The sequence below is a fragment of the Phalacrocorax carbo genome, chromosome 3 (genome assembly GCF_963921805.1).
Source record: "Phalacrocorax carbo chromosome 3, bPhaCar2.1, whole genome shotgun sequence".
Classification (NCBI taxonomy): Eukaryota; Metazoa; Chordata; class Aves; order Suliformes; family Phalacrocoracidae; genus Phalacrocorax; species Phalacrocorax carbo.
Window position 1 is genome coordinate 88,702,023 of NC_087515.1, and position 14,286 is coordinate 88,716,308.

The window sequence follows — 14,286 nt, forward strand, 5'->3', positions numbered from 1 at the left end:
TGGGCCCAACTGATACGGACTGTATGAATTAGGGTATATGTGGAGTCAAATGAGCCTTTGAAACAGTTGCCTTTATTTGGGTATGCTAAAAATAATTGATTTCTGAAGAGAAAACTTTCCAGTATGATACTTGGTGGTTGACTTTTTCTAAAGTTCAAAGATTAAAGTTATTAATACTTGGGTAGGTGATTTGGAGATCTGCTTGTCTAATGCCAGGAGATGTAACTCTTTGCTAATGAAATTTTCATCCTATTTCCTGAATTATCGTGTTAATACTAATGTCCAATTAGATTTAATAATGGACCTTGCCTCAGGACCAGAAGTGAATGAAAAGTAGCTTCCAATGAAACTTTAGATTTTACCATTTCTATGACTGTAGATATTTTATCTGCTTCTGAGTTTAATATGTGTGGACACAGTAACCCCTTTTTAACTCGCTTGTCAGAACTCTGCAACAGAAACTGGCTGGCTTGTAGTGGCTGGATAGGCAGTTTGGAGAGGTGATGTTTGTCACTGAAACACGATTCTCCACTTTGATACCTATACATGAAAGGTGAATGAGCAGTTCTGTTATTGCTCTTATTGCTGCTCTGCTCTCGCTCTTTTATTCACTTGTTTTAAATTTGGATTGAGCCATCTGATACAGGACCCACGTCATCTTGTGTACTTGTGCACAATCTAATACAATGGGGCCTGGTTACTAATTTGAGCTTTTGGGTGCTCGCACAATGGAGATAATTAGTAATAAAAGTACAGCTGTAGTAGCAAGTAGTGTTCAAAGTATGCAATACAATGCATGACAGTTAAGCTCCTATGTGCTGTTTTAGTTCCAACTGGATGTATTTGAGAAATTGTCCTTCTTTCTTTGCCTATCTAGTGTTGACCAGAGGCATGCTCTCTGTTCTGGGGTAAGTGCTTAAGCTGCTAATACTTTAATTAGCTTATTCAAATACAACCAGTCAGGGCACATCCAGATAATATTCAGAAATGTACTGATCAGCAGTTTACAAGATATCTCCAAGAAAGCTTGAAGTGTCATCTGGAGAAAACTTAAAGCCTGATGTTAAACACATGAACTTATGCTTTTTGAGTTAAACAAACTCACCCAACCAAAACCCCTCATTAATTAATAAATTCGGTTTCACCAAAAGTTTGGCATGGTTGCACCTCTCTTTTGCTTCTTGCACATTTTCAATTATCAGCTGCTCATAGAACACCTCTGGCTGTCAGTCCATCCTTGACCAAATTTATTCTGTGTTGGTGATAATAAGAAGTTTGACAAATTTTGTTGTTTGGACCACATTTAGAGTGGTTTTTTCCGATAGTTTATTAAATTGGGGGTGGAGGTGTTTTCAGGCTTAAAAAAACCTGAACAAGCAAAAACCTTTCAAAACAGATATACCTGTGTCAGTCTAATGTCTTTCTCATGCAAAGAACTGGTTCAGCTTCTAAGTTAGGCAAATGGATTATCATAAGACCCATGTCAAATGGGTCTTCATTAAGGTAACTTACTGTCCTGAGACCAAATTGGGTTGTTTTTGGTGGTGGTTGTTTTTTGTGGGTGGTTTTTTTTTTTTGTGTGTCTTCAAAGTAAGCACACGTTGTTCCTCAGTAGCTCTCTGAAGTAGGATATAATTGTGATTCTGGGTGACCTTTGATTGGAAATCTTTTGCATGCAGTCGTAAGACATACCATTGTCCTGCCATTTTGAATTTATGGTATAAACAGCTCACAGTGACAAATTTTCAAAGAGAAAGAAATAATGAGAGAAGAGATGTAATGTTAGCGCTGTTGTTTGAAAGAGAAGGAATCTCACCACTGGTGGGCTATCCAGCTACCGACTTTTAATTTCCATACACCTTGTTTTGAGTGAGAGATCTGGAGAAAGTGGTGGTGTGCTACTCTTACTTTTGATGTTAGACTAATAGATTTTGATGAAACCTTCTGGGTGTCATCTGGACCTTTAGATGTTTTGGGTGGCTGAAAACAAAGTTTTTAACTGTGATTTAGTTCCCCCCTACAAGCAGTTGTAAGATCTCTTATTGTCTCGTATTTATAATGATGATGCAAGTATGGTTTATTTAAGTGCTAGATCTCTTGAAGCATTAGAACTTGCTTCTGATGCTATTTTGTCATTGAGGCAAGTTAAAATGAAAGCATGTACTTAAACCAGCAATGAATATGGGAGTGCAGAGATGTCCAATTAAGCTTATTAAAAAAATTAAAATTAAATTAAAAAGTAAAGTAGTGCACATATTTTTTCCTGTTACTTACACACCTCTTCTTCTCTCCCTATGGATTCTTTAAGAAAAACACAACATGTTCTTTATAATTAGTTTTAATTTTGAATAAATCTACATGGTTTGAAAAATGAATGTTGTCTGTAGATTATTCTTGCTTCTGAAGAACTGGCGCCAAGTTATCTAGTTGAATGTATATTGAATTATTTTTTCCATAAAGCATTTAATGTGCAGCTTTCAGCTCTCCTAATGTTGCATTGATTTAATCTGCTCCCTCCCCCGCGCCTGACTTTAGGTTTTCTGCTCATGTATGTCTCAGGATTTTTTGTTTGTTTGTGGTTTGTGTGTGTGTTCTTTTTGTGTGTGTTTTTTTTCCAACTGATACGTAATGTCTTGAAATGTTAATCTTGTGTATGGAGAAACACAAATTGAACTGATCTGTAGTGAGTTATGATTGTAGTCATAATACAGAAAGAAAGTATTTATTTAAGCTGCATGGGTGGTACTGTGTTCCTGTAGTTGGATCTACTGATTTCTAGAGGCAGGATCTGTGCAGACAACAGGACAGCTGCCTGTGTAGGCCATTTGCCTGCAGTGTTTCTGGAGGATGCTTGCTGTTTTGTTTTGACAGCAGAGATCCTGTAGGCATTACTTGTAAGAGCAATGGTGAATTTTAGAAAAGAGTGCTGATAGCTCATTATTTCCTCATAACCAGGACTTTTCAAGGAGAAATGGATGAATTATGAGAAGTGCCTCCCCCTCAACATATATCCAGTATATTTGACGACTTTTACAAGTATGAAAAATTATTTGCTGAATGAGTCTTCAAAATATGCTTGCTTTCTTTCAAAATAGTCTGGTGTGGATGGTGAAACTCATGTCATCTTTTATTTTTAATCAATTGTTTCCATATTCTGGGCTGTCAAAGAAAGTACTGCAATCCAGACAGGTTAGTTGCTCTGGGAAGGTTTGTGTCCTGTCCCTGTTTGTATCAGAGGCTATTCAAGAACATAAAATGTTGTGAACATTTAGAACCACAGAACTGTCTTGACAGTTGGTAGTGGTCCTATTTTCTTTTCTTGGGTTTCTGTGATTTTGGCTTTTCTCAGCAGAACTTCTGTACGATGTTGACTTGTTGCAGCTGGCCTTTGATACTAGTTTCCACTGAAATTTCTTCAGTTTATTTTCTGCAGTCAGTAGGTGTGCTCTCCTAGGCTGCTGCACAAGTTCGAGAAGATCTTTGTCTATGCAGCTGTCTTGTTGCTCTTCCTGAAACTCTCCTTTGATCTTTGCAACAAGAATACTAAAGTAAACTTTAGAAAGGTAACTCAGGTATGTTACAGCTATCGTGCTGTTTAGTGTCTCTTGTGTTTTTTATCTCTTCCCCCCCCCCCCCTTTTTTTTTTTTTGTACTTGCTCACTGTTTTTCTTGTATACAAAACATTGCCTCTGTAGAGCAGTCTTTTGTGGGATTAGCACAGAGGTCTAAATTAATGACTTGGTTTCCCAAGTACTGTCATAATATAAAGACATTTTTAGAAATTTCAGATTTCTGCAGCTGAACCAAGCTCGTAAGTTACTGGTGCTAGCGTAGTAAGCTTTGGCATTTTCTTTGCGTGTAGTATGAGGGGAATATACCTTGGCTAAATTTGTCACTGTTTTAATGAAAAGTTGCTCAATAGTTGACTGGGACTTTCCAGTACTGCAGTGTTAGATAACTAGTGATAGACAGGAAATGTGTTTTTTTCTGAATGAAACTGCAGATTTATACCAGCCAAAATTCTGGCCCACTTAATAAAGGAAAAACTGTCGTAAAAGATCTTTTAGCTGAATCTAACTGAATTACCCTCAGGTACTTCTTACAGCATTAAAACCTGTGTTATTTTTAATAGATTTTCAGGCATCATTCTATCTGGACACAGCAACATTCTTTTTTATTTAGATGAAGAAATATATGTAAAAAATATATATACAGTCTAACCTTTGAAATATTTTCTTTGTGATAATTCCATTGACCTAAATTATCTGCTTTCCTGAAGCAATAGGTTTAAACTTTTAACTCTAAAAAATGCCTTCTAAAATGCTTTTTTATAACAACTGTCATGACTGCTTTTTTTATCACTTAATATAAATCAAAATAGTAGAGATTTAGAGAGTATACCTTTAAGTATAATATCTTAACATTCCCTTTGCAGGTACATGATGCTGATTGATGGCAAGAATGAAGTTTATATGATTGATAGAGACAATTCGATTTTTCATGTATCTAATCTGGAATTTCCATTTCGTAAAGATCTTCGCACACATCTAGCAAACACTCTTCTGGATGGGGTAAGGAGCATACTGTATAATTATTGTAACAATTTCAGTGCTGTTTGCTTTTATTCAGAAACAGGACCAAGATTTTAGACCTGGATCAGTGAATCCTGGGATTTCAGGAATAATATAGATTCAGTCAGTAGCTGAATCTGGGAATCGCACTTCGTAAGTAATTTCGTATCTACAGAATAGCAGTGATGACTGCTCCGGAGGGAGCTGTTTGTCTTTGAAATAAATCAAGGTATTGAGATGACATTCTCTGGATATGAGAAAAGGCTTGAAGAGAATCTAAGGAAATTATTGCAGAACCTCACCTCTTGTTACAGCTTTATGTTTTGATATAGTAAATGTGGTCAATTTGATCCAGTTAATGTAAATATTTGATAAAATTTTCATAATTTTTTCATTTTTTGATAGACTTTTGTAAATTGATGTCTCCTTTATTTTCAGCTGATCTGAACTATTGACTGATTTAGAAATAGCTTAGTTATATTTGTTTAAGACTAAAACATTTCTAACTTGTTATGCTAACTTCATTAATAAATTTACATAACTTAACTTTTCAAGCTAGTTGTTAAACAAGCTGTAAAACATCTGTATTTGTTGTTTGAAGGATGGTGTGGAGTATTCTTCGTAAACATTTCAGAACAGTAGCCCCAAGAAGAGATTATTCCTTTCTTGACTTTCCTGTTTTAGATGAGCAAAAGAACTTCATTAGCTCTTAAACTAAGTATCGGTCAATGTAGATGAATGCAGTTTCCTATCATGTTGCAGTAGCATTGGAGGCTCTCTACATTGCTGTCACTCTTGCTGAAGTACTGAATAGCTGACATGATCTTCCATATAGGTCTTCTGAAGTCTAATGCACCTTTCCGATATGGGAGACCATGTTGTCATTGTTAACTTTCTTCCCTTTCTCAGGCCTTCGTTGTCAGTATCCTTCTTGAAATGTCACTTCTGTGAATGATCTGTCTTACTGAACACACATTTACATGTGAAGCATGTATAAATTAAATCTGTGAGGATAATTATTGCAAGGAGCAATGTACTGTCTCGGGGACGGAGAAGCAGATAATGGAATATTTTCTACCACCTCTGCTTCACTGAAAAATTGAGAGCGTAATGCAAGAAGTGCTATGCTGGCAGCTCAAAAGTGGTTGCACAAGCTGTCATGTCTGGTAAGAGCCTCTTCAGCCAGGCAGCTTCCTAATGACGTATGTAATAATATTCTTAATGACATACATTAGGTTCCATAACGTTGAGATAAAAAGCCTGGTACTATTCCCCCCTCCCCCCCCGCCCCCGCTCTTTCTAAGGCTTTTGAGAAAGTAATGGCGTGCCAGCGTCCATATTGTGTGATCCTAGGTGTTCTTCAGGGAAACTGCTTCTCTCTTTTTTTTTTTTTTCCTTTGCATTTCAAAACAAATGTTTCAGTAAGCGTGGCTCATATGTACATAGTGGAAGACAGGGATGAACATATACTGTGATATGTGCATAAAAGTGGCTCTGGGGTATAGGAGAGGGGTTCTCATCTGGTATGTTGCATTTCCCAGATTTATTGTTTAAGTCTTTTAAGAATAAATTAAGTTCTTTCAGTTACCCAGGACATGAACAATGACTTCACTTAATTTGTTGTTTTGTAGAAGTTTGACCCTTATGGTGCCTTTCAGTATCTCACTTGATTGGCATAAAATTAGTCTTGCTGTTAATCATTCTCCCCCCACCCCCCTCAACTTCTTCATGGAGTGGAAAGCAAAATGACATTAAATGAACAGGTATTGGTTGACTGAAGTACCTTGAGATCAAACTAAAACCTTTCAATAGATAAATACTACTCTCAGTACAGATTTCTAAATTTATTTAAGAATGGTCAATTTAAAAAGAAAAACACAAACCAAAGCTGTTGATGGAATATTTTTCTTTTCAATTGAAATTCCTTTCAACAGGTTTGAGAATAAAATTTGCATATTATTTGAAGCATCAGAAGAGCGTAACTTCATAATTGAATTTGCTTAATGTTGGTGCCAAATGATAATTTCCATGACTGTTACTTTACTCTGGATATATGCATGATTTCTTTCTTTTTTTTTTAATCCATGGGAAGAAAAATTTGGCTATTTTGTGTTAACGTATTTTGCTAATTAGTGCTGAAGGGCTGTTGAAGTTAATTCTTTAATTACAGGTTGAAGTAGTTCATACTTACTGCCCTTGAAAGTAGCTTGCTTTCTTTCAGAGAATGAGGTATAAAATGAGGTGGCCCAATTGATGTTGCTTTACAGTAATCTTGAAGTATGAGAAAGAAGGGCAAAACAGAGATATCAGTGCCAAGCAGCAAAACAACTACTGATGTTAAGAATACGAAATATTAGGTAATTTTCCCTAACTTTATTTAGAATGACAGTGTATATAAAATTTTCATAAAGGCAATTTCCATGAATTCAGTGATCTATTAACTTGCTTTAAGGCTTCTGGTGTAAGCCTTTCATGTGGTTGTCTTTGAGAATTCCAAATGCATTTATGGTTCACTTCAGGCTGAAATTACTTGCAAATAGTTCTTGCTATGATTGGTTACATCTTGGGTTTTGAAAGAACTCCTGCAACACACTGTGCTCATCCTGAGCTCTCCAGTTGTGATTGTTCTCATGTCATGGAGGAAAGTTCTCTGCAAAGCTCATTAAAGCTAACCTGACTATTAACTACAGGTGACTAGTATAATATGAAGTATTCCTTTAGAAGCCAAGTGTTTTGCATCCATACTGCTGTCTGAGGGAATGCATAGATTTTGGTTCAAGTGTTTTGGCTGTCATGCAAGAAAACTAATTAGTTATTTTCAGGAACTTTCTTGTCATTCTGTTTAGCTTTGGAACAGTTGAGTAGAAAATGCAGAGGCATTCTTAGGCTTGAAATACTTTTTAAAACTTTAATACAATTTCGTATATATTTTATTTGTATATAAAATATTGTTCACACTTGAAGACTTAGGAGGGTGTGCTGGTTTTGGCTGAGAAGGGGTTAATTCTCCTCACTGTAGTGCCTGTCATGGTGAGGGACCTTTCCAGCTTCCCGCGCTCTGCCTCGTGGCGAGAGGCTGGGAGGGGCGGGGCCGCGGCGGGGGTGGCTGACCCCGACTGGCCAATGGCAGGTTCATTCCATACCACGTGACACCACGACCAGTATATTAAGGAGGGGGCAGGTTGCGGCTCGGGAGCGGCGCGGCGTCGGGTCGGCGGGCAGCGAGCGGCTGCGGCGCGTGTGGTTTGTTTCAGCGGTTCATTCCCCTCCCCTCACAGTTGCCCCCCCCCGCCCCAGGGTTTCGCGCCTCCCGTTGTTTTCCTTTCCATTGCATTTTTTTGGTGGTGGTTTTTTTTATTTATTTTATTATTAAGCAGTTCTTATCTCAACCCACGTGCGTTACCCTTCTGATTCTTTCCCCCATCTACAGGTGGGGGAGTGAGCGAGTGACTGTGTGGGGCTGAGTTGCCGGCTAAACCACAACAGAGGGCCAAGGGCTCCAGAAGTGGAGAGGGAGATTGAGATTGATTTATGTTTTTCTGTCAGTACAGACCTCGCTTATTTGTAAGCTCTCTTAGAAATGGCATAATTTACAAGTTATTGAGTTTGCACAGGCATTCCTGAACTACAGCAGTGGCTGGAATAGTGTTAAACGGACGAAGGAAAGGCAAGGCACAGGAGAAAAAGAAACAATAAACAGATGTGTGATTAGATCTGATTGCATACTCTGTGTCAACAGAAAATACATTCTACAAGTGGCTGGTAAAATGAGATCCTTTGCTTTGTGATTAACTTCTGGATTATTTTAAGTCCAAGTTCCTTGCTAGATAGTGTGATTCAAGGAAAAAAGAAAAAGTCCATGAGCTGTCAATCCAGCATTGTTCTTTTGGTACTTGTCCAGCTAAATGCTCTTAGCACGGTTGCTGTTCCTAATATGCTGTAAGAATATCCTCTGCAGTACCAGAAGGGTAAGAAAAGGAGATTAACACCAGCACAGTTTTGCTAGATGACATTGAAGAAACTGGCCATTGGACCTTGTTCTGCAACCTCGCGGACTAAGCTAATACGTAAACTAGCAGATAATGGGCAAGTGGTAAAGACCATACTTACTAGCAGTTTGGTAATTTTAAAACACACAACAGTGGCTGTAAATCTGCATGGGGTCTGTAGAAGGAAATGAATGTATGGATGCAGGTGTGTGTTATGGATACTTTTGTGTTCTGTTATCATGTCATGTGAGTGGTTTTGTGTTTTAGTTATCTAAAAAATGGGTTAAGTATAGCCTTATACTATCAGGTTATTACTCAGAGTGAGTTTGAATGTGATTAGTTTCTCAAATACTACATTTTCCCAACAGTCTCTGAACTTGCCTTTGAGGTCTGTTCCCTGAAGTATGTTTCAATTCTCACAATTTCAAGAAGATTCCGAAATCAGACTGTTAAATAATGATGTGTTAGAGTATTTCTAATCTGAATCGTTCTTAAGATCACTTTACAGCTTTTGCCTTATGACAGTTGTATTGGCATAACTAATGGAGCAGTGAATGTTGTTGTCATGGTGGAGATGTGTAGTGCAGGAATTTGTCATCTTCACTTCTAAGGCATATTGTGCTATTGTTTATTTGCTCTGGTAGCTGGGATTTCAGTAAGGATGTGAAAAGAGAACAAGAGGCAGGGGGAGGAAGAAAAGAAGTGCAGATGTGAGGAAAGAGGCTAATTTGACCAGTAATAGAGACAAAAAGCTGTATGCAAGTCTGAAGTAAAGAAAAAATTTCCTTTATAAAATAAATGCTGTGTTAAAACTGAACATTCCAGAGAAGGATTAAAAAGCATTCTTGGTCCTCTTGGCTGTAGTTTATAGTTCTTCTTAAACTGAATATCCAGAGATTCAGATTTTGAAAATTAGACATATAATCCTGTAATACCAAGCACTCAAAAGTTTTCATGGTTTTGCATACAAATACTAGCTTTGCATCAAAGCTGAGGCTCTGAATATGCATGCTGAGGAAATGAGTCCTTGAACCTTAAATATATGTTCAACTAAATGTAATTTAGAAATTTGTTTCATCTGCTAATGTGATTGAGACTTTAAAGAAATATGGTAGTGTTCTTTTGTTTTTGTTTTACTTTGTTATTCATTTCACCTAACTACTATCAGGAATTCCTGGTGGGTTTTTCCCCTTCCCCCCCCCCCCCCCCCCCCCCCCCCCGCATTATATCTTTACACGCTGTTCCAAGTTTGAATATCATGTCTTCATTCTCTCTTAGGGTGTACCTACTCCATCTGTTCTTGCAGTTAGTTATAAAATTTATTGTCAAAGAAGGCATTGCAGCGTTGCATCTGCTGTTCCTTTGATAGCTCGCTGCCATCTTACCTAAATACAGGAAAGTAACAGAATGGCATTTTGTTACATCACTTCTATGTAGACTTCTGCAAATGTTATTGGATGGTACCCATAACTAAATGATTTTTAGAGTTAAGAATAAGATATTGTAATGTTACAAAGGAATATTTTTCACTCATTGACTTATTTTTTGTTTGTTTTTAAATTCTTTTAATGATGTGGTGTCATGGTTTTAGCTGAGGCTGAACCATGACATGTGGAAACATGTGCAAGGTCACTGCAGGTAGTCATTCACACCACCTGTGATCGCTGTATTTGGCTGTGAAAGCCCAATCTCTGTATCAGTAATGTGATCACAGAAGATGAGATGCCAAAATATTAAGAAGGCAACTTACAGTTCCCAGTGGTTTTTGAGAACAACAGGCTCATGTCTTCTAGTTTAGTTTTAAATGCTTCATGCTTTGTGTTTGCTTTAAAACAAATCTATGTTTTTACAACTGCTTGTCTACCTTTCAAAGCCAAATGCAATTAAATACTAAGTACAATTCAAGAAGCTTGGTGTGTTTACAGACTAAACCCATTCTTACATTGAGACTCTTATTTGAGTTTACTTTGTAGAAATTACAGATTCTAAAAGTAGTTAAAACGTTGTAAAACATCAAAATGCTACTGACCTAGCAAGAAAAAAACTAAATAAAAGTAATTTGAGTTGATGTAAGGTTCTCTTTTGGAATAATTCTTGAGCTCACAGTTTTGTTTTCATCACGTTATAGTGAAATATTTTCACCTTTTCCAATTGCTTTGTCTCTTGTGTGTGAATTTGGAATTTTAACTCGATATTGACAGCAAAAAAATCCTTAGCTGATACAACTAACTTATTAGCCAAGAATTGGGCAGGGGGAGGGAGGAAGGGAGAAGACTGATTTCATTTAAAGAAGTGAATATTTCAGAGTTGCCTCTGAAGAAGATCTACCAGTTGGTTGCTAGTTACCATTTTCAGTCATCACTAATTTCTGTGAAACTAAATATTTTTTTATTAGTTTATCAAACTAATAAACTAAGTCTGACTCATATCATAGGAAGCATGAGTTACATATGTAAGCATCAGCATGTAAGGTGTATGTATTTTTGTATGTACCATTAAGTTCAGGAAACATTTTTTTGTTTGGATATTGATTGTTAATAGTCCTTCTCCTAGCTGACACATTTTCAAGATGGTTTACCAGCATATATTGAATGTTAACTAATTTCATGTGATACAGATAGTATCTGTAATATTTCCATTTGAAGGAACCCTACTGTTTAGTCACAATGCAACATGCAAATTGCAGTTGTCACTGCTGCCTAGGATGCTGTTAAAGTGAAAAGATCCAACCTGAGCATAGAAAACGGATGTTAATGCTTGTTCTTTACTTCCTTGCTGTTGTCCTTCTTATTGCAAGTGAGGTTTCCGAAAGTGCTTCGTTTATTTAGGATTGCAGTTCTTACTGAGGTTTCTAAAATCTCATTATTCACTGAAGAAAGGTAGTGATTTTGAAAGCTGTGGGAAAACTAACGTATAAGTGTTGCAGATCAGAATGTGGAGCCTTAGTACAGCTTCCCGGCTTCTTACTGAATGCTTCAGGAGAGACGTTTAAGACCATATTATTATTTTTGTAATCTTGACCTGTTGTGAAATCTTTCTGATAATAAAGATGTGGCCAGTGTTTGATTGCATTGCACTTACAAGTACGTGCACTAAGTATAAATGTGTTGACATTCTTCTATATTCACGAAATAAATGTAAATGTCATCTCTCTTCTTTTAAGGAAATGATCATCGACAAGGTTAATGGACAGGTGGTCCCTCGGTACTTGATATATGACATTATTAAGTTCAATGTAAGTACTTTCAGTTTTATTGCTTTTATCATTAGTTATTGATTCTCATTTCTATTTTAATCTTACTCGTATAAGTAAGAGTTTCAGAGTAAATTTAAACACCAAAAGTCTTTGGGTATTTTTTAACTCAGTAACAAGCCATGCGTCAGAATTAAGATTGAAAGCAGCCTTATTATAAATGTTGATTTATTTCCACCTGCTCAAGAAAAGATGGTAGTTTGAAACAGTCTGCTAAACACTGTTGGAAAATTTCCCATATCTAGAACGTGTTTGAACTTTTTTAGGCAGTGAAATTGAGAGGGGGTTGGAGGAGTTAGCCTGTAAGTGGTTTATTTGTTACCAGAGCATCACAATGATCCTTGCTAGGCTGCTCCATCACCTCTTCCTCAAATTTCTCTTTATAACCAGGCATCTGGTCCTCTGTTAAGTCCTTAGCAGCGGGCTCTCCTGTCTACACTGGCTGTAGGGCAAATCTGTAATAAAGAAATATATTGCAGAAGTTATGGTAAAGGGGAAGCCTTTGCTGGCAGCTGGGAATAAAGCCTTTGCGGTCACAAGAGCGAGCTGTTAAACAGTACAGGAGATGAGAAACTTTTTTTTTTCTTTAAAACAGCTTTCGAATATGGTAAAGATGTGAACATCACCAAAGGGCTCTTGTATGTTATCTCTTACAGATTTTTTGTTTGTTTATTTATTTATTATATTTTCCCCAAAAAAATTCATGATACATGTGGAATTTGAAGTTAGTCAGGGTCTTATGGCAGGTTCTCCTACTGAAGCTTATTTGAAGAACTAACCTTCACAATGTGTTCCGCTTGTAAGTCCGTACTATGAAATACATTTTCTAGTGATTTCTCTGTTATGTCTAAGGAAGACGAAATGTCTTTCAGGAATGATCAATTTAACCATATATATATTTTTAAAACAGTATTTAAAATTTTGTGAAAAGAGAAAACGTGTGTACTGGTTCTGGTTGGAATAGAGTTAATTTTCTTCATAGTAGCTCATATGGTGCTATGTTTTGGATTTGTGCTGAAAGCAGTGCTGATAACACAGGGATATTTTAGCTATTGCTGAACAGTGCTTGAACAGCATCAAGACCTTTTCCATTTCTGCTTTTCACACCGCCCCACCAGTGAGCAGGCTGGGGGTGCACAAGAAGCTGGGAGGGGACACAGCTGGGACAGCCAACCCCAGCTGACCAAAGGGATATCCCACACCATATGATGTCATGCTCAGCATATAAAGCTGGGGGAGGATGAAGGAAGAGGGGGACATCAGGAGTGATGGTGTTTGTCTTCCCAAGTAACTGTTAGGCATGATGGAGCCCTGCTTTGCTGGAGATGGCTGAACACCCGTCTGCCAATAGGAGGTAGTGAATGAATTCCTTGTTTTGCTTGGCTTGCGTGCGCAGCGTTTGCTTTACCTATTAAACTGTCTTTATCTCAACCCATGAGTTTTCTCACTTTTACCCTTTTGGTTCTCTCCCTGCCATCCCATTCTAGGGGGAGTGAGCAAGCGGCTGTGTGGGCTCCTAGCTGCCTACAATAGTTAAACCACAATGTGTTAAATTTAGTCACTGGATCTGTGACTAAATAGCCCATGGAAAAACACTCCTAGAGTCTGTTAATGCTTCTGGAAAAACAAAATTGTTTAAGTGCTCCTAACAGGACAAACAGTATTACTAAACCATAGTGCATTTCAGACTTCCTAAACTACCATTGACTCTTCCAGACTTGACTAAGATACTACTCAGCTTGCGTAGGCCACGCAGCGCAAGAGTTGCAGATGTAGGCATGGTACTAGTCACCAGAAATTACTTTGGTATTCTTGGAAGTGTAGTCATACTGTGACTTGGGACAGCTGCTTTTAAAAGTAATAGTTTGTGGGGAATACATGTTAGATTAGGAATATAATCTTTTTGTTAACTCATTTTAATCCTGCATCTTGATGATCTTTTTTTAACCTTTTCTGAAAAGTAGGTGTTAGTTTCCTGGATCTCACCTGTGATAAGGACTTTTCAGTAAGCAGAAATTCCTTGTAGGCTTCTAAAAAATAGGATCTTCTAAAACCACTTGTGTGTTCTTGTTTCTGCTTTTGAGCAGGTCTGTAAATGCTTTAAAGCTAGTTTAGTTTTGTTTGTTTTTTAAAGGTACTGGGAATGAGAGAGTAAAATACTATTTTAATGTCAAGGACAGATTAAGATAATGTTATCAGTATGAGCACAAGCAGGGCTTCAGCTGCAAGAAGTCATTAGCAATGGTCCTACTACAAAAATTAAAAAGCACAGTGTTTAGGTTAATTTTAGAAGCTTAATTACAAAACTGGGCACCTGAGGATGTTTGGCTTGGCAAGAAATGATCAACAGAATTTTATCACCCAGAGAGGTAAAGGTATTGAAAACTTTTAATTGGCAAGAAAGGGAGTCTGTTTAAATTGTATAAGTTAGAGTTGTACAAATTTTCCTAGCAGAGCTTCAAATCAAATAGTT

The 14,286-nt window shown here is 37.2% G+C and overlaps 1 protein-coding gene across 3 annotated transcripts in view; it reads left to right on the top strand.

The window, feature by feature from the left end:
- The window catches only part of RNGTT (RNA guanylyltransferase and 5'-phosphatase), a 192,378-nt gene that overhangs the window by 46,219 nt on the left and 131,873 nt on the right, over positions 1-14,286 (top strand). For all 3 annotated transcript variants that reach the window (XM_064447649.1, XM_064447647.1, XM_064447648.1), the window contains 2 exons: positions 4,436-4,571; positions 11,724-11,795. In XM_064447649.1, the coding sequence (XP_064303719.1) occupies positions 4,436-4,571; positions 11,724-11,795 (208 nt within the window). The remainder of the gene's footprint in view (positions 1-4,435; positions 4,572-11,723; positions 11,796-14,286) is intronic.